Here is a 21,096-nt window from a genome sequence, read left to right on the forward strand (position 1 = left end):
GATTCGGGTAGTTCTTCTCTAGCAAGCAGTGGAAGCCAGGGAAGGGTTTTTAGCAAGGAGCCAGGCCGATCCGGTCGGCCTCGGCAGAGCACTGATCAAAGCCAGGTTGGAACCCAGGGGACTGGCACGGCTGCCCAGAGGTTCCAGAAGCTTCTGTGTCACGTTGCCTACCCTCCGGGGACCCCCGAGCCTCCCCACCTCTGATGAGCATGCTGTCAGCCTCCCTGATTTCCAGTGGTGGTTTGATGTGTTCATTCAACTTTCAGCAAACGCCCGCATCCACAGAGCGTGTGGCCTGCCTTACAGATGGACGTGGGCCAGCCACAGGGCATCTTTGACACCATTGTAGACAGCCCTTCTCTTCATTCATTCAGTCATTCATTCATTCAGCAAATACTTGAGGTCCTACTGTGTGCTAAGCCCTAGACTGTGCTCTGGGGATGCAGCAGAAAACAGAAGCGGCCCAGATCCCTGCTGCGTGCATCTTCTGTTCTAGCAGAAGTGAGAGAGTAAGTTCTCTGGTAGAGTGATTCCTCTCAGGACAGAGATGGCCAAACGTGACAATAAGAAGCTTCAGGGGGTGCCTGGGTGGCTCAGTGGGTTAAAGCCTCTGCCTTCGGCTCAGATCATGATCCCAGGGTTCTGGGATCGAGCCCCACATCAGGCTCTCTGCTCAGCAGGGAGCCTGCCTCCCCCTCTCTGCCTGCTTGCGATCTCTCTCTCTCTGTCAAATAAATAAATAAAATATTAAAAAAATAAATAAATAAGAAGCCTCAGGGGGAGAGTTGAAATACCGTGGGTTTGGCTTCTTGGATGGCACAGCCCAGTGGCCCTGAGTTTCCATCCTGGCTCCTGGGCTCATTCCTCCCTTCTCAGAGCCTCTGTGTCCTCATCAACAAAATGGACAAAACACCCAGCAAAATATCTAGAGGATTAAATAACAGACCAGAGTCTCTGGATCCCACAGCACTAGGCTATGCACCTGTTGTTTCTGTGTTGTTATTTTCCTTGTCACTATGTTTCCTTGTCTGTGAGGTTAAGTAACTTGCTTCTGATGTGCTTGTCACGGGGCCTTCTGTAAACATCCCAGCAGAGAGATTTGGGGTTGTGGTGTCTCATTCTGGGTTTCCTCTTAGATGCCTCGAGTTTGCTAAGTAGCTGTAGCAAACAGACAAGAATGAGAGAATGAGCAGCATGGGAGAAGGTGAGCCGTCACTGCCATCCTGAGGCGAGACCCCTTCAAGTGGCTCCCTCGTGATTAATTAGCCTGCCTCCAGCAGAGATGCTCCCTGGACCAGTGCCTCCGCACCAGCCCTGCTCATTCACCCAGCTCCTCCCTCCCTCCCTCTCTCCTTTTTTCCCTCCCTCGTGCCACACGGTCCACAAAACACTCCCTGAAAGCAGGTGGCCCCGCATGACCCCAGAATCCCGCCCCTCCCACAGCGGAGAAGGCTGGAAGCTCTTCACACGTCTGCTCCTTGCCACCACGGTTGAGCCACAGGGCCCGTGTCCGCACAGGATGTGAATGCCCCGCCACCCGTCCCTCAGTGCAGAGCAGAAGGGTGAACGCAGGGCAAGCCCTGTGCGCCCCAGCCCCCTGCACCTGTCTGCGGCCACGCCCTGCCCCAGGAATAGACACCCCTCCCAGGCTGCAGTGTGTGATCCGCCCCTCCCCCTTAGCCCGCCAGCCCGGCTTCCCAGGCTTCTTTCTCTGCCTCAACAGCACCCAAGCCCAGGGCCTTCCACAGGCCTCCCTTTGCCAGCTGTCCCTCCTCCCCGGCCGTCCGAAGCCCCCCACCTCAGCAGCATCTCCATTCCAGAACTTTGCTTCTTTCCTTCAAAGCATGCATCAGTTTGTAATTTCTGTCGCGTTCTGGGCATGTCCTTAATCTCTCTCTCTCTCTCTATCTCCCCAAGGCTTTCTCTCCTCCCTGCACCCTCCCAACCCCTCCCCCTTCCTTTCCACCTTCGATTTTCAAGTGCCAGGAAACCAGGCATCACGCCTGTCTTCTCCACCAGTACGTACACTGCCCAGCACACTGCAGTCGCCCAAGAAATATTTCTGCCTGAATACACAGATGAATCCGCGAATACATGTCTCTTAACTCCTCTGCCTGTGGGCATGATCTGAGTGTATGTGGCTGAATTTTAGGGCAGATGATCAAGCTCCCTGAAGGCAGAAATGGGCTTGGTTCATCTTTGTATCTACCTCCCTCATCTGGCATTGCTCTCGGCACATAATAGGTACACCCCAAAGGATTAAGGACCAAAGGGACAATAATCCAGCATGCCATGGCCACCTCAGACCTTATGGGGTCCTGCCAGTGCTCTGGCCCATGAGGATTCCCAGGGGCCAGCCCTGGAAGTAAAGTCACTTGGCTCTAATTTAAGGAAACACCCATTCCAACTTGTCCTTGAAAATAAGCCTGGGTTGGCCATTGACAAACTGACTCCCATCCTGTTTCAACCCATGTCATCCCATTCAACCATTTGGCAGTGGGTCTGCCCTACCATCATGGAGGATAGTGGACCAGTGGGGAAAAGTGTCGTTTGTTGAATAATCACACAAATCAATATTAAGTGACAAATGTAGTATGTGCTTTGAGATGGGGGGTGGGGGAGGAAAGGAGCTATGAGAGAGTAAAACAGAGGCCCGACCTCCCCCAGGAAGTCGGAGGAGGGATGTTGGTGAAATGACTACATGTGCAGCATCTCTGGACCAGGGGTCACTGTGCACTTCTCTTGCAGGTACCTGGAAGGAAACCACTTAACAGCCGTGCCCAGGGAGCTGTCTGCCTTCCGACACCTGACACTTATGTAAGGAGCCTGGCATGGGGGGTGGGTGGGGGGACATGGAATGTTCTCTCCTGGGGAGGCTCAGGAAACTCATGTGGAGGGTAAAGGAGGATGGTCTGCGGGTTTCTCAGCATTCCTGCCCTTCCTCCTGGGGTGGAACACAGAGAGGCAGCTGGCAGGCGTGAGCCGGTCTGACGTGTCAGGCCTTACCAGGGAGAACTACACACAGAAATACCCAGAGCCTGCCATCACTGACCGTCCACATCACCTTCCCCCTGGGCTTCGGGACAGGTAGGGGAGCCTCTGACTTTCTGGGGCCCCAGCTGAATCAGGAGACTCCTCAGTCTCCAGGTTCTTGCAAGCTGTGGCTGCACTGAGGTTTGCCAGAACTTAAATGAACATTTCTTCTTCCTCCTCTAGTTGCCTAGAAAATGTTCCAAGTTCAAACTGATGTTCCTTCAGGTGGCAGCTCCTACTGGCTCCAAGTCTGCCAAGATCCAGGAAAAACTCCCAAATAAAGAACAGGACTGCGGGGCGTGGGTGGGGCCCAGGAAGCTGCGTGGTCCGTGAGCTTTGTCCCTTGACAGCCTCACTGCCTTGCCAGGAGGGGACCCATACGGGCACAAAATAATTCTTTGGGGCGAGTGGTCACTGGAAGGTCACCCTGGCTGCTCAGGGGGCAGGGAGCCAGTTCACCGGGGTAAAAGGAACGTTCTTTCGGAATGAATCACTGTGGCTACTGAAGAAAGGTGGAAGAAAGCCACCTGTCACCCCCTTCAGCCTGGCTTCCTGTATATCCCCCAGATGAGCCTCTAGATGAGATTTCTACCCCTCAGTCCTGTGGGCATTTGGGGCCAGGTCATTCTTGCTTGTTGGGCTGTGGACACTGTGGGACATTGAGCAACATTTCGGGGCCTCTACCCATGAGATGCCCGTAATGTCCCTCTCCGAGTGACAACCAAAAATGTCTCCAGACATTGCCACATGTCCCTGGGGAAGCAAACGTGCCCTGAGTCGAGAACCCAGCTGATTAATTTGTTTGTTTGTTCAGTACTGATGCTCTAAACCACCCTCAAGCAATTAATTCAGAAGATCTGACTTATAAACCAGAGTGTCTGGACATGGTACCCAGGCCTCGGAGGGTGTAAGCACTTTCCAGGGGACTGTAATGCGCAGCTGCTTTTAAAAACCACTGCTTGGGATAGTTATCCCTGCCAAGAAGCTGGAGCTTGTTCTTGGCAGAGATGTGGCAGGATGAATGGAAGGGTAGACTTGGAATTGGTTGACAACGTAAATGGATGGATGGACGAATGGACAGCAAATGCTTGAATGAGTGATTGAATACATGTTGAGTGAAAAAACTGGACGAATGGGTGGATAGGTGTGTAGATGGGTGAGTGGATGGATGGAGGAACGGAACGATCGATGGGTGGATGGATGGATGGACAGCCGGTACGCACGGATGTGCAAAAGTTGGGAATGAACCCCTGCAGATGCAACTAACAGTCAAGTGTGGCCCTTCTGTTTTCCTCTTCCTAGTGACCTGAGCAACAACAGCATCGGCGTGCTGACCAACTACACGTTCAGTAACCTGTCTCACCTCTCCACGCTGTGAGTACAGGGGGTGCTGTGTCTAACATGGGCCTGGCAGTAAGTGGCCTGTGGCCAGCCCCTCTCCCTGCCCCCTCGGGCCGGTGTTCTCTGCTCTGGTGGTCCTCAGGGCCATGGCTGCCCTCACATAGTGCAAACCTTAATCATCAGAAGGAAAACAAAGTAGGTCAGAACCCTACTGTCTGGGCGGTAAGAGAGGAACTATAAGACCTGATTATTTCTGCAGAATGCCCTCTTTGGAATACCTTCTGGGGTTGGTGAATTTTCCTTCCCAGAGGAAGGTTTCCCTCCACAATTACGTTTTGCTCAGATCCATTTATTTCCTATTAGCTCGGCACAAGGTGAGCACTGACCATTTGACTGTAGAGGGGGGCAGTGGCAAAGCTGGTTAGGAGGCCAGCCTGCCCTGGAACATGAGAGGAAGCTAGGGAAACAAAGCCAGTGAACTTTCTGGAGCAGTGGAGAGCATCTCTCTTCCTTTTACTGTTGGGATGTTTTTTGTCAATATCTTAAAACTGAAATAGAGAAAGAAAGCATTTGCCTTGACTGGTTCACAGCGTGGATGGTACACCCTAAGCAGCTGAGAATAGCAGTGGCCAAGAGCACCCTTGTCTCCTTCCACAGGATCCTGAGCTACAACCGGCTGCGGTGCCTCCCCATCCACGCCTTCGACGGGCTGCGGTCTCTCCGGGTGCTGTGAGTACCCCGGAACCCAACTCCCGCTGGACTTCACCAAGTCTCCTATCCCCCCCGCCAAAATGTCCCCAGCCTAGTGCTCCTGCGGGCTCAATGGGGTGGGGAGTGCAGGGGGGCAACCCACTACCACCCATGGACCAGGAGCAAATCACAAACACCCGGAGTTTCTGCTGTTTTTGTGCCCAGTGAGATCAGCAGCGCCTCTCTAGGGAGGATTAGCACACGCAGGCGTATTCTGCACCCCAGTAGAGCCCAGCGTGTGGCCTGTGACCACTATGCTGTGCTGATGAGCACGCCGCTGCTGATCCCCCTGGCTTCTGAGGGCCAACGTATGCTCTGTAAACCTCTGCGAGGAGTGTCAGGGCTCACGACTAGAAGCCCAGAGACCTGGTTCAGCTCACAGACAGCCACGAGTCAGCCATTGTAGAGTTAGTGGACTCACAGAGCATCCTTTCAAAAGAACAAAGTTTTAGTAATTTGCTAAGAATTAAACATCAGAGGGCTTCTCATACAAATCCTTATTTCTAATCTCTCTCAGAAAATGGAGAGGTGTGGCCATTGCAGGGCTTCCTATCTACATTCCTACGAGGCCAAGCAGCCCTGCCCCTTTAGATGGGGCTCCAGAGTCTGCAGCCTCCACACCCACCCCCCTCCCCCATCACCATTATGACACCTGCCTCACCCTGTCCTAACCCAGGGTAGAGGGCAGCCGACTGAGGCGGGGGAGCTCCTAGCAAAGACAAGACGGCCACAGAATCTACCTCTTTCCAAGCGTGGCTCTGCCCCTCCCTAGCCATGTGTCTTCCATAAAATACAGGTGGTAATTACCCCATACAGTTTTACAAGGATTAAATGAGATGATGTATATACAACCTTTAGCATAGCTCTGATCCGTGGTAAACACTTTATAAATATTCACTTGTTACTATCGGTACTTGTATTACTTTACAAGAGCAGGAATGGTGCCTCACTGTGCCACCCCCATCCTGGGGCCCTGTTGTCTATCACCTCATCTTTGTGCCTTGTCATCCTGCATATTTTGTTGGCAAAGGAAGATCCTTTGAATGATGTTCCCATGAGGACAGAAAGGCTACTTTTCATGGTCATTGCCTCATATAGCCCTTTGCAACAGTGCTGTGAGATTGAGGGGATTGTGCCCATTTTAAAGATGGGGAAACTGAGGTCCGGGTTATAACTGGCCCAGAATCCAGCCATCAGGAGGCTACAGCATCCAGCCCCCTGACTCAGAGCCCTGGGACCCTTTCAGGATCCACTAGCAATCAGCAAACAGCACCCAATGAATCCGTCCATTCCAGAGCCTCCAGGCTGATGTGATTTATTGGAGCCCACAAAACACTGGTGTCAGCGACAACTCCCGCCACATGTCATCTGCGCTGTTATTAAAAATCAATTCTCTCGGGGCAAAGAAGTGCCTGCGCTGACAGTGTGCAATCTGTTATTGTCACTTATTTATTATCCGCCTTCTCTGGGGAGTTTGAGAATGGAAACATCAGCAGAACCATTTCCCTGTTTCTAGTTGAACACGGTGGAAAATGGGCTCCTCTCATTGGCCGGGACTGGGGCGGACCTGCTGTCCCCTCCCACGTCCCACCATCCCTCCCCAATCCCCAACTGTTGTCTCCCATCCTGGTCTTCCAGTTCTCTGCATGGGTGTGCTGCCAAATTCGAGTGGTTCCGGGGCGGCAACCCAGCACAGGAAAGGGAGGGAGACTGAGAATGCTTGCCTATCCATTTGTCTAGTCTCCCAGGGTGGCCACGTGAATATCGCTGGGGTTTCCTGCCGTCTGGGCACCTCGCCTGTCTCACTCCAGACTGCTCTCATTCGCTCATCGGGAGCACACAGCAACACACCACATACTTCTGCTTGTTTCTTGAATTAAGAATTAGTAGGCTTATGGCATCATCATTTTAGAATCATGGGATCTCATAGATAATAAGTGGTCTTAGAGGCCCTCGTTGCAACCATCTGCCTCAGTGGGGAGCAACCATTTTCTGCATAAAGGCCAATTCAGGAAAAATAAAAATGTTTATGGACGACGTTTCTTTTATGATATTTACCTCCTTTCCCTCAGTAATTGCACAGCTAGGAATTTATGCTAAGGAATAATACAGTATGAGGGAAAGGTTCTCTGCTTTAAGGTCTTGGTTGCTCTGTTATTTTTAACCTACATTTTATATAGTACCCACAAGCGCCACAGTGAGGAAATGTTTAAGGAAAAGCATAACGCAGGTGGCCCATGAAGGGCAATTATTAAAAGAGGTAAAGACGAAAACAAGGTAGCAGCATGGGGAAGTGTTTACCACATAGCCTTATGTGGAAAAGTGAACCTAATTGGTATATATGTTACAATTATAACTTGCCTACCTTTCTCCTTATAAAGAAGGACTATAAGGGAACATAGCAAATGAAAAAAGAAATCATTGATCACTATCCGCTAATGTGAAGTTGTTTCTGTAATAAAAGAAGGCAGAGTTAAAGATGAATGAATATAGTAGGATATTTGCAATTTAGAGGGTTAGGGGGGAAAGGTAGGTTTTTGTGAAATCAGGAGTTGTAATAGCTATAACTACATTTGAGCATTTATGTCTTTTCTCATTTCTAAATGGTTTCATTACTTTGATGAAAATTTCAGAAATGACCAGAGATCCACGGCTGCTGGCAGTTTGGGGTAGGGGAAAAGAATGAGCATCAGGTTTAGCCAAAGAAAAGGGCCAAAAAGTATTCTAGAAAGATGTGAGAATTTTAGAGTGAGAGGGTGTGTGTGTGTGTGTGTGTGTGTGTGTGTGTTATGGTGGGCGGATACGAATACATTTCTGAGACAAGAGAGTTGTCAGGGAACCCTGAGTACAAAACGCTGGGTGAAAATTTGCTTTTCCTCGTTTGCTCCTAATCTAAAAATAGCTAGAAGAGAACATTCTCATGGACATTCTGGTTCTTCTTCAGGGATCTGCGTGTTCCCTGATCTTTGCCCCACACTGAGCCACATGCCTTGTGTGCATGTGTGTGGTCCCAACTGTCAGTGCCCAGCCCCAGCTGCAGGGGGGCCACCTGGAATCAGTTAACTCTGCTCATGAGGAGGGAGTGGGATTATCAGTCATCATCCTCAGTATTTTTAGCCCCTTGTCCCTGAAGGAAGATGGTGCTTGCTATTTATGTGCACTGGGCTGTTCATTCCCGTTCTACCAATTGGATGGGTTCTCCCTGTAGCATCTTGCAAAGGGCTCCACTGCCCTTTGCTTGATTACCTTTAGAGACCAGGAGCTTGCTCCCTTCCCAGATAACCCCACTCCTTTGAGTGAGTTAGTTAATTAGTTAAGAGGGAGAGAGAGAATCTTAAACAGACTCCACACCCATCGCAGAGCCAGACACAGGACATGATCTCGAGACCCTGAGATCATGACCTGAGCTGAAATCAAGAGTTGGGCGCTTAACCAACTGTGCCATCCAGGCATCCCAACTCCATTCCATTTTTTTTTTAAGATTTTCTTTATTTATTTGAGAGAAAGAGTGAGAGGACTCAAGCTGGGAGAGAGGCAGAGGGAGTAGGAGAAGCAGACACCCCCAGAAGCATGGAGACCAAGTCAGGGCTCCAGCTCCATACCCTGGAATCATGTCCTGAGCCCAAGGCAGACGCTGAACAACTGAGCCACGCAGGCGCTCCAATCCTACTCCATGTTTGACTGGCTGCTGAACATTAGACAATTCTGGTGAGCCAAAAGGTGATTCCTTCTGACCTCTAAACCCTGGTTCTGGTTTGGCCCTCTGGTGCTACCAAAAAATAAAATTAATTTTGAATTTTAGAAATGGGAGGTGAGTCTCAGAAATTATTCTAACCTGAGGCTTTCAGTTAAGTGTCTGACTTCAGCTCAGGGCATGATCTCAGGGTCCTAGGATCAGGCCTCACATCGGACTCCTACTCAGCAGGGAGTCTGGGAGGGGGAGTCTGTTTCCCTTCTTCTCCTCCCCCTGCTCATTCTCTCTCCCCCCAACCCAAATAAATAAAATCTTTAAAAAATTATCCTATCCCAACCTCTTGTTTATAAGATAAGAAGACAGATTCAGAAAGGCTTAGCGACTTGTCCACATTCACTTGTTTATCCTTTCCTAAATGCCCCCTATCAGTTGAGTACTGTCCTAGACATCAGAGAGGAAAATAATGAAACACAATTCCCATCCCCAGAGAGCTCACAGTCTAGAAGAGGAAACAGACAAGTAGATAACCTCCTGCCACACGTGGTGGTACCTGGGAGGGAGCCACAGGACTGACTGCACAGGAGAGGCATGTGACCCAGTCCTGGCCATCCCCTGAGAAGGCTTTCTGAGAGGGATATCACAATCACGGCTGACAGTTATCAAACCTTTTGTGTGTACTACACAGCCTGAGCTATGTGCTTTGGTTAATCATAGCCTCTTCTCATATCCACCCTCTGAAGAATGTACCACTATTATCACCATCCCCCAGACCAGGAAACAGGCTCAGCAAGGTTGAGTCACTTGGCCAAAGTGCAGTGAGAATATTCTAGGCCGGGAGAATATAATTTTCCTAGACAGAGTCCTTGAAGGAAGGGCATGTGCATGGGGATCCCCCCAAGGAGCGGCAGTTGGGAGGGGAGTGCGGCAGCTTCTGGGGGCGGGAGCAGGAAGCAGTGCTGCAGGACTAGCCCACAAGGCCGGAGCAGAAGCTGGATGGGAACCAGGCTCCCAGCGACCAGCCCAGTCCGCCTGCCACCACATTCTCTCCTTCCCAGCCAGAGGTTATCTCTTTTCCTTGCTGCCCATTTCAGACTTTCCTTGATGACTGGAGAAACATGGCCTAGCGATTCCTCTGATGAGAGTTAAAGAGTGTGGTGGAAAGAGACACGGGCCGGAAGGTGATGGGCGCAGGGTCACTCTGCCAAAACCCAAGGTGTCTCTTCTCCAGCCTGGGAATCTGACTCACTAGTGCCTTTGCAGGGTATAGACTGCATAGCTTCAGGCTTCCACTGTGTGGGGGGAATGTTTTGAGAGGGCTAGCCCCAAAACGTGTCCCAGAGCCTCGAGGGGACGGAATCATGATGAAGCTAGCCATACTCGCAGCTCACATGAGCGAGTACGCGTCCCGGGCAGGCCTCTGCACTGAGCTCTGTGCCATCTGAACCTTTTGCATTGTATCTTGAATCTCTGCAACTGGTTTAGGAAACAGTATGTTAGATCCCTTCCTGACTGAAGGAGGAGAAAATCATTTCAAACCACCGTAAGCAAGAAGAGAATTTCTCAATGCAGGTAACTGAAACAGTCAGTACTAGACATTACCTTCTGGGACTGGGTGTGGGAGCTCCTGTTGTACTATCAGAAATGTGTCTCTTTCTGCTTCTCCAAGTGAAACTGTCTCTGGCTTAACAGTTCCAGAGAAAGCCCCAGAAATGTCTCCCACTGGTCCACATAGGTCACATACTCAGCCTCCAACCCCTCTCAGAGACTCTGGGCTGACGCTGACTTGGGCCATAGTTGTGCCCGTGTTGACTGGGCACAGACGGACTGAGAGGTGGGGAAAGGTGACTCCCCCATGGCAAAGGAACTGTTACCAAAAAGAGATTGCTGCCAATCAACCCACACCCCTGAAAAGATATCTACTGTGAGTGGATCCTAAGAATTCCTCCATTTGAGAGATCAGAAAACTGAAGCAGAAAGATGAAGTGCCTTGAATCGTATAATCACATAGCCGATGGTGTTCAGAATAGGGATGCACACCCAGGCATTCTGATCTAGAACTTAACCCCCAAGTCACCTGAGAGTGACCTAGCCTGCTCAGAAGAGAATCTGCCCACCCACCCCCACGCACATACAGGATAGGATGATGGTTGTCCCTGCCATCTGTCACACGAACCCTGAGCACCTGCCTCACGTACACATACCGGGAGCACCTGAGGGTCTGGAGACCTGAGGTTCAGGCAACCCAGAACTGTCGTGAGAAGGTTCTGCTTTCATGTTACTCCAAGTCATGCCCTCATCTGCACCTCAAAATGCCCAAGTTTGGGCCTTAACACCTCCTAAGAGTCAGCAGGGAAGGAGTCCCGGGCCCTTGAAGATGAGCTGTCCCACTTCCGGACAGCCCTGAGGATGGTGGCGGGACAGGCGAAAGAGTCTTTCTTTGGGGGCCAAACCGGGAGTGGGAACCTGCAGCGTAGACAGATTTCTTTAGTGCTGTCCCAGTAAATTACAGCCCCGTTACTCTGCAGTTTATGGGGATCTCAGTGGCTCAGCTCGTAATAAATGGGAGCGTGACTTGCGGGAGTCACAGCGCCAAAGCTGCCTTTGGGTCATTTGGTGTTTTTAAATTAGGGCTTCGTGCCTCTCCAGGGGCCCAGGCCTCATTCAGAAATGATTAACAACGGGGCTGGGTGCATTTGCTGAACAGCAAGCAGCCATGAAGTCATCCAAGCTAATAGCAGGCAGGAGCCGGTATGATTCATAAATAACCACATGCATTCCAGACTAGATGATACTGGTGAGCGTTAGGAAGTACTTCTGGCCCCTTCTTATCCAGGGAATGAGAAGCTACCTCCAGCTCTCTTTGGAGGACTGGGCACCTTTTTCCAGCTGTCCTGGGGATAGGAAAGGGGAAGGGGCTTGAGGTGATGAGGGTAATGACCTAGGGCAGCTAAATGTGGTTCAGGGGACCGAGAGCATGAGCATCACTCGGGAGTTGGTTAGAAATGCAGCCTCCTGCCCCCGCCCCCATCCAAATACATGGGATCAGAGTCCCTGAGGATGGGTCTCGGAAATCTGTTGGCTCTGGCACTCAGTCTGTCGGAGAGGCTCTGTTCTGTGTTAAGTGTAATTAAGCTCCTGTCTATATTCCAGCTCAAAGCCCAGGGCAGGCTATCAGCTACAAGGAAAACAAAAGGGCAGATTCATTAGTTAGGATCCTTCTACACTTCCGCAGTCACTTCTCATTGCCCCATTGTTTGGTGGGCTCCTTTCCAGCACAGGCGGCCGTGTGCAGTAGTCACCAGCAGAGCCCCTGAGTGTCTGTGAATTTCACCTACCGTGCATTTCGCAGGCCAGACCCAAGGGAGTCATCGGGATGGGGACTTTCTATGGGCGTTTGATGATCAGTCCTTCAAAGGAGGGTGTAAGCCATGAGTTACGGATTTACTAGTGCTACCTGAGTGCTGACGCAGTGTGCATTTCGTTTTTCTTGTGGACCTATCCTGCAGCCGTTTACTAAAAGCGCCGTCTATGCCCTCATTCTGCAAGTGAGAATGGCTCCCAGCTCTTGCCACACAAGGTGGAGAGGGGTGGGATGAACGCCGAGCGCGTCGCCTGGCCTCTTGGACATGCTGTCAGGAAATGCACTTGGAGGCACGCGAGCACCAGATACATTGGCTTTACGGCAGACGCCAGACCTGGTTGAGTGTCCAGCTCCATGGACTCTGCTGGGGAGCACCCCACCCCCCGTCACCTGAGCTGGGATTCATCACATTTCTCAGTCTGCCCCAAACCTCTCTAGGTGAATGTGAAGGGAACTAATTCATTGATCTGTACCAGCCATTTTTCAAGACCCTTTCACATATATGAATAATGGTTGGTCATTTAGCACATAGAAAATGCTAGACTTTGTATGGATTAATGCACCCACAACCACCTTCTCTGACAAATCTGTTTACTTTCATTCCCGCTGAGGGAACAATAGGCAACGGAGGCACAGAGAGGTAAATAGCTTCGGGCAGAGTCACACAGCTGGTAAGTGGCAGAGTCAGGAGTTGAAGGCAAGCAGCGCAGCTCTGGAGCTTCGTCTTGACCGTGGTTCTTCCCAGAATCTCTCCATTGCCTCCATTACATAGACATCTCTCTCCATGTCTCAGGTGCCAAAACGGAGCCTCGGAAGAGTAAAGCTAAAGCACCCAGGATCCCACAGCTAAAAGGGACTAGTTTCTCCTTCCATCCTGGGCCTGTCAGATTCAAAATTCCATCCTCCTCTCCCTCAAACCCTCTACCCACCCCCCACCATCCGCACGGCTGAGCTGGACGTGGATATAGGCACACACTTGCCACAGAGGAGGCACCTCCTTCTAGGAACAGTGGGACTCTGAGTACAACTGAGGGGCGTCGGGGCCAGTCTGGGACCCCAAGGGCCTGCTGAGCTCAGAACTGTACCTGGGGCTTAACCTCCGCCCTGTGCTTCCTCTTCAGGACTCTCCACGGCAATGACATTTCCAGTGTTCCCGAAGGCTCCTTCCGCGACCTGACGTCTCTTTCCCATCTGTAAGTAGCTTCAGTTCTCCTGGGTGTGGATCGGCTGAAGACAGAGTATCCTGATTGTGCTAGGGACCGTGACGTCCCTGTACACATTTCAGTGTATGTTCCTTCTGGGACGCACAGGGCACGTTCCATAAAAACGTGCCCACATGGTGCACCTCGTGTGTTCTCTGCTTCAGACACCTTCAGGGGTGTCATCAATTATGTAAACAAGGTAAATGTTTAATAAGAAGAACTAACATAAAACTCTTACTATGTGATAAACACGTTAGATGAATTATCTCATTCACTTGTTACAGCAATAAAGCATTTCTGTCCCCTTATTACACATGGCGAAACTTAAAAATTGAGAAGAGCTCAAGACTTTGTCCAAGGGCTGCACAGCAAGTAAGCAGCAGAGCCCTGGTTCAAATCCTGGTTCACCTCGACTCTAGAGCACAAACTCACTACCACTCGGCATGAGGTGTTCCCTCCCCATTTTATGCAGGGGAAACCGAGGTCTGCACATATTAGCTGTTACATACCTCTGCCAGTGACCGTTTTTGAGTCTGTATACCAACTCCATGCATATTTAATTATTTTCATAGGTCATGCATATACTGTGATACTGATACATTATGTATGCACCTTATAAAACATTCAAGAAGTAGAAATGCTAAAGGATATGATTTTTGAAAGAAGCAAAAGTTCTTGTATTTTCTGTCTGGACACCCCCGTGCAGAGGTCTGCACCAGCCCGTGCCATCCCCTCTCCTGTGCATTTTTAAGCTGACTGGTGTAGTCAGCTTCTACCCCCTTGGGTCCTGTGACTGGCCTAAGAATTAGATGAACGTAAGACAGGGCAACAGGAGAAAAGCATACAAATGTATCTGGTATTTTTATGTGTACGTGGGGGTCTTTAAAAGGAAAATGAAGACCCGAAGCCACCATTGGGCCCAAAAGCTTATATACATTTTTATATAAAAAATGATAACCTGTGGGGATGGGACAAGACAAAGGGCCTTGGGCTGGGGCAGTCTGTTAAGGGGTGGTGGCCAGGAAATATATCAAGGGACTGTTGGAAGATGAGGTTTATTTGAACAGGCTTGTTCGTAGGGGTCCATTTTGGCATTGACTCCCAGGCTCTGGTGGTAAGAATCTTCTCTTTTTAGTGCAGGGAAGGCAGCTTTCTCACGGGAAACTTTATGACTTGCTTTTAGGTAGAAAGAGGGAGGTCGGGACGCCTGGGTGGCTCAGTTGGTTCGGCCGCTGCCTTTGGCTCGGGTCCTGATCCCAGGGTCCTGGGATCGAGTCCCGCATCGGGCTTCTTGTTCAGCGGGGAGCCTGCTTCTCTCTCTGCCTCTGCCTGCCACTCTGCCTGCTTCTGTTCTCTCTTTCTCTCGCTCTCTCTCTCTGACAAATAAATAAATAAAATCTTTTTAAAAATGAGAGAAAGAAAGAGGGAAGTCAGAGAGCCCTTCTGTCACCTGCCGTTTCTCAAGTACCTTTAGCTCAAAATCATCAATATACTGACACAGAACGTGTAGGTGTGGCAGGCTCTGAGCCCTTTCCATGGTCTGAAGCTTCTCCCTAGGTTGCTGTGTACCAGCACCTTCTCTGCAGAGTAGATCCTTTCAGCGGGGCAAGTGAGCCCGAGAGTCAGCCAGCCAAAGTTCGAAGCATCCTGGAAGGGCTAGGATTGGGGTTGAGTTGAGGATTGAATCTTCGCAGGGCAGGTGCGAGCAAAACCTCAGACGTGGGAGGGCCTTAGATGGGGTGGAAACATCTGGAGGGATTGGAAGGACTATCTGGAGTCTGGTGGAAACTAGCCCAGTGGAAACTACTTCTCCATTAGGCCTCCAGTCAGACACCCCTAGTCCTGCCAGAGTCTGAAGATTCTGTTTTTCCATGGAGCCTCTGGGCCAAGCTGAGTAGGGGGCCCTGACGTCTTGCTCTGCCTTCTAGGGCGCTGGGAACCAATCCACTCCACTGTGACTGCAGTCTGCGCTGGCTCTCAGAGTGGGTGAAGGCGGGGTACAAGGAGCCCGGCATCGCCCGCTGCAGTAGCCCCGAGCCCATGGCCGACAGGCTCCTGCTCACCACCCCCACCCACCGGTTCCAGTGCAAAGGTACCTACTGACTGTCCCCTGCCCCCCCCCCCCAGGGGTCTGCTCTGTCTCCGACAGCCCCTCAGAGCTGGGCATCTCAACAGATGGGACTTCTGCAACCACTGCCCCGACTCTTCCATGGGCCACCTGGAGAGACTCAGACGCTTTGTCATCTCTCCTTCAGGTCCCTCTGCTGGCATCCCTATGTGTTCCTTGCTGACTTCTTTCTCTATGTAGTTTTGCACAGAGAAAAATCTTTAGCCTGCATTTCTTTACCCAACATTCTTAAAGCATGAGCATTTTCCCATTTTTACTATGGCAAGCTTTTGGTACATGAGATTTTAATAGACTATATCATTATGATAACAAACCGCTACGGAGTTCTTACGTGCTGGGCATGATGCTAAGCCCTTTTTTGTGTGTTATTTCATTTAATTCTTAATTTCCAAGTATTAATTCCCCAACACTCTCGGTAGACTTCAGTATTACCCTTATTTTTAAAAATGAGAAAGCTGAGGCTTACCTAGATTAAGGGACTTCTCAAGACTTGTCTTAGGAGGCTTCCAGGTCTTTCTGATCCCAGAGTTCACAGTCTTGCCCACCAGGCTAATATTCTGCCGTAACTCCTTTAACCAATTCCTGCTTCTGAACCCATAGTACTCACTGATATTTCCAATTATTTTCTTACCACTGATGCATAAAGGTCTTTCTCTATTTAAAATTATACACTTAGGGGCGCCTGGGTGACTCAGTGGGTTCAGTCCAACTCTTGATTTCAGCAGAGGGTCGTGAGATCAAGCCCCGCATCAGGTTCCACACTCAGCACGGAGTCTGCTGGGGATTCTTTCCCTCTCCCTCTGCCCCTCCCCCCACCCTCTCTCTCTTTGCCCCTTCCCTCTAAGAAAATAAAACACAATTATATCCTTAGTAAGATTCAGAGAACAGAAGCTACTGAACCAGAGTATGTGATCATCTTTAAGGTCTTCACACATATTGCCGATTGGTTTCCAAAAAGGTCGTAAACCACTTTATGCCCCCAATAGCACCATTTGAGTGCATTTTCCACCAGACTCTTGCATTATTTTATCTCATTTCATCTCATTTCTAATTAGAGAGGCTTAAAAAAATCATATCTCCTATTTTGTCTGTCTTTATTGGGGAAACTGAATTTTTTTTTCAAAAATTTACTTTCCGCTTGTATTATATATTTTCTGTTAATGTCCTTTGCTCATCTCTTAGAGCCTTGAGTTTGATTTACATACATGCTTTGATTACTCTATAAACTTCATGTGTCTCACATTTTTGCTTAAAGCAGGAAAACATTCCATTGGTTTTAAGCTAATTTTTCATTTTCCTCCTCCTGCTTCCAAAACATCTGACTTGATTGATGTTAAAGAGGCCCAGCTCACTCTAAAACAGTGCTTCTCAATCATAGCTGCATATTTTGGAATCACTTGAGGACCTTTCTACTGGTGCCTGGGCCCCAAGCTCCAGGTTTTAAATTCAGTCAGGGTGGGGCACAGCCTGGACACGCTGGGGATATTTATAAAAGCACCTTGGCTGTTCGTATCATAAGGTGACCTGTTCATCCCAGTTTGGCTGGGACCTTCCTGGTTTTTGCACTGAAAGTTCTGCATCCTGGGAATCCCCTCAGTCCCCGGCAAACCAGGCCAGAGAACATCCCTTTCCTAATGTGAAGCCTGGGGTTGAGTCAGCTGGCAGAGTCTCCGTCGGGCCGTTCTTTCTGTTCCCTTACCCACAAATGGTCAGAATTGCCTGGGCGGGTCAGTGTCAACCCAGTCTTCGAAGCTCTGTGCAGGGACCATGAGGGCCACCCCCCGCCACACACACACTCACTCCCTTACAGCTGAAGAGAACAGGACGTAGTAGGAACTGTCTTAGAGGCAATGTGCGCCTGAGCACAGTCTGCCAGCCACCACTGACCTCATCGCTATGTCTTTTGCCATCACCTCTTCCCTCCTCCTGCCAGTTCAAGGGTTCCACAAGAAGGACTTCCTTTGGCCCAGGCACTATGCCCTCCTTAGCCTAGCCTGAACTACTCCATGGGGAGGGGTGCTTGGGGGCAGAGGAATGGAAGGTCCAAATGGAGCCTGCACTCAGAGCTCCCAGAACATTAAAAGATACACAAGGGGCTTCTAATTAAGGTGCATTGTTTGTAGATTAGCTCCAAAATCGGATCAGGCTAATTATAGTAATTGATTTGACTGCAGAAGTGCTTCTGAATGATGCCCCACTGGACAGTGACTTCATTAATGGGACTCTAGCTAGACTGGATGGTGCTGGCTGGGGAGGGCCAACTGCCCCGTGTGTAGAGATGGAGAGGAGCCGGCAGCTGGCTGAGGATGGGGCCAGAGAGGAGAGGAGGGGAGGGAAGGGTGACCGTGACCTGCTACCAACATTCTGGTTTCGCTGTCCAGGGCCAGTGGACATCAACATTGCAGCTAAGTGCAATGCCTGCCTCTCCAGCCCGTGCAAGAACAACGGGACGTGCAGCCAGGACCCCGTGGAGCTGTACCGCTGCACCTGCCCCTATGGCTACAAGGTAAGACAGGAAGCCTTGCCCCCACCCTCCACAGCCCCAGGAGGGGACCCTGTGCCCTGCTGACCCTCCCTTCTCCAAGGGCAGCCTGGACAACTCCATTTTGCTGGTCACTCTAGAGCGGTCTTTGCCAGTACCACTCCTCGTCTACTGCTGCCCAGTCGTGCAAACCACAGAGAACCCCTACAGTCTTGACAGTGACACTCAGCGATAAGGAGGAAGTGTAATATTTGTATGCTCTTTGCTAAACATGGGGAAGTTAAGTCTCAGAGAGTTCAGATGTTTCCAAGCAGAGGCATCCGTGGAACTCACCATCCTGGCTTCCCTTCAAGGGGATTTCCAGATCCTCCCCTCCACCTCCAGCTCCGCCCTCGGATGGCCAGGGCTGGAAGCACCGCTCCAGCTCAAGTTCAAGAAGGATAGAGGGATGGTCGATTGAAAGGCGTGGGGGCTGCCAAACCAACATTGACAGGCTCAGGTCAGCCCATAAGGGGATGGAGATGCCGGTTCTCCTGGGTGTCCTCCCCAGAAATCCAGGCTACCTCCAGAACAACTTTTCCTCCTTTCTTCTCATCCATCTAGAACATGTTATCCTGCCTCCCTACTAACATCTATAGAGTATAGACTACGTGGCAGGTGGTCTGCTTGGCATTTTATTCACCTTTACTTTTTAAACACACCCTATGGGGAAGACTAATTACTTTACATCTGCAGATGTGGAAACTGCATCTTGGACTGTTGAAAGGGCTTGATTCAATGTCCCAAAGCTCATAAACTGAAGGGTTGGGATAGGACCTAGCGCTATGTGATTCCAAAGTCCCCACCCTTTCCCCTGGATGACCTCCCCCGCTTCCCACCTCCCCAGGGTGCCCATCCAAATGGAGTGGGCAAGTCAGGAGTTGCAGGACCACGCCAGAGCCTATCTAACACCCATGGCTAGTGTGGCAGAGTGGGAGGGAGCCGGCATCGCTGGGCCTGCTGTCCCCAGGGGCATCTGTGTGTGTAGTGACCAGCTTGAGGGGCAGACTCACTCTGGGGAACAGGGCTCCCCGGTGGCTCTTTCTCGCCAGCTGTGTCTCCAGCCGACAGTGTCAGAGTGCCACCTATGGGCCTGGCACAGGAGAGTCAGAGGATTCCCTTTGCAGCCTGCCAGCCAGTCTTGCCCCAGCCAAGCACGCCAGACCCAGGCATCCTACGTGTGCATGTGCACAGACATTGCAGGGGGAAGTAGAGAAATTAAGATGACATCCTCAGGCGTAGGTCCTCAAGCTCCCTTGTATTAAGTTAATGCAGAAAACAGGCTGTGGAATTACACAGAGGGCGAGTGTGGGCTCCAGCTGTGCTGTGCGGTGGTGGCCCGGGGTCTCCTCTCCGCCTTCCATCGACAAACCAGGGTCCATCTCTATTGTGCAGTGCGAATCCCAGGCACAGTAACGTGTGCAGCACACCTAGGAGAGTCGTTCAGTAAGCACGCAGTAAGCCAGCCTGCTGCGGCCTTTGGCTTCACCTTCACCCAGGACTCTCGGTCCATGACCCTGAATGGTCAGAGGCCATCAGTTGCTCTCCTAGAAAGGGGACATGTACACTTATGACATCCCCAGTTCCAGATGTATGTTGTTCTCTTTTATGCATTGACTGTGTGCTGGGCATTCAGCCGGATGTTTGCATTTATTCCCTCCCCTAAGTTTTATAATTGCCTTTGAGGCGGGCAATGTCATCCCTCTCTGAAAGAGAAGGGAAACCACTTCACAGTCTGAGTCTTGCTTCCTTCTCTGTCCAATCAGCCTGTGTCTGAAAGTCCGGAAGCTGGGTTTGCAGCCCCTGGCTGCTTCCTGCCCCACTTCCTGCTACTCTTGTGAAACTGGCCTGGCCTTCGGGGTCAGAGCAGAGTGCAAGCACAGGGCTCTGGCGGGACAATGCCGCTTGTTTGGACTTTGCTTGCAAGGTTCTGAATGCCTTGTGGGAGAATTTGAGCAGAGATTGGGGCCTTTAGGAAGCTGCTGGGCTCGCACAGGTCTGGGGTACGTGGAGGAGGCTGGTGGTGGGACAGAGTGTGGTGGTGATGATGGTGATGACTAGGACAGCAGGAACATGAGCAGGCAGCACTTACTGTGTCTGCTACATACCGAGAGCACATTGAACAAGGTGCAAACATTATCTTGCCTACCCCTCCTTGAAGCTCTAGGAGGCCGGGTCCATTTTCCAGTTTAGGAAACTGATAGTGGAGGAGACCGTTGGGATTCAGAGCTTAGAACCACCTGATTCCAGAACCCATGCTCTTGACCACCGCATTCATGGCCTGTTGGCAAGCACCATGAATCCGTGGCCGTTTGGGAGCTGTTGGAGTCTCCAGACCAGGGCAGAGTAGGGTGCGCTGGTGGAAGGAACACCAAGCAGGACCCCTAGAGCTTGTCTCTACCTGACTGTGTGACCTGGAACAGCTCTTACTCCCCGGCCCCCACTTCAGGTTCCTTAACCTCAAAATGCAGCAGGTAGAACCAAAGAGGTCCCTTAAACCATGGGTTCCATCCGACCCCCTGCCCTGTGTTTATTCCCCTGTGTTCCCTTCTTCTGGGGTCAGAGCCCACCCGAGCAGAGTGACTGAGTAGTCCTGGGGGAGTTGCAGAGTTGGTGACAATCAGCAGACACCCACGAAACCACGCTCAGCATTCTGACATTTATCTCATTATTTCCCCAAATCTCAGTTTTTCCACTAACTGTCTGAGTGACCGTGAGAAGCCGCAATATCACCCCAAAAAGCATGACCCCCCACTGCGTAATGTTTAGTAACAGCTACTATTCATCTATAAGGCCAGGCCTCTGTGAAGCAACGTAAGCAAATCACCTGATCTCATACTCTCTTTTATCCTCTGAAAGAGGTTTTGTTGTCTTCTTCTGGTAGTGGTAGAAACTGGGGTTCAAAGGATTAAATAATATCCGCAGCTCCCACACCTAGGAAGTACATGAGCTAAACCCAGAGGCCACATCTCCCTTGCAGGAGAGTCTACACCCCACAAGGAACCAGTTCCCTCTGAGCCTCACGTGCCCCCAGCCCTTCCCCATCCCGGCCCTGCACATGCGTGG

General features: G+C 50.8%; 1 protein-coding gene across 2 annotated transcripts in view; it reads left to right on the forward strand.

The window, feature by feature from the left end:
* The window catches only part of SLIT3 (slit guidance ligand 3), a gene marked incomplete at its 5' end in the record, with an annotated part of 594,733 nt that overhangs the window by 538,424 nt on the left and 35,213 nt on the right, over positions 1-21,096 (forward strand). For both annotated transcript variants that reach the window (XM_082724113.1, XM_082724112.1), the window contains 6 exons: positions 2,749-2,817; positions 4,336-4,407; positions 5,032-5,103; positions 13,301-13,372; positions 15,310-15,473; positions 17,891-18,015. In XM_082724113.1, the coding sequence (XP_082580239.1) occupies positions 2,749-2,817; positions 4,336-4,407; positions 5,032-5,103; positions 13,301-13,372; positions 15,310-15,473; positions 17,891-18,015 (574 nt within the window). The remainder of the gene's footprint in view (positions 1-2,748; positions 2,818-4,335; positions 4,408-5,031; positions 5,104-13,300; positions 13,373-15,309; positions 15,474-17,890; positions 18,016-21,096) is intronic.

The sequence above is a fragment of the Mustela nivalis genome (genome assembly GCF_964662115.1).
Source record: "Mustela nivalis genome assembly, chromosome: 3".
Lineage (NCBI taxonomy): Eukaryota > Metazoa > Chordata > Mammalia > Carnivora > Mustelidae > Mustela > Mustela nivalis.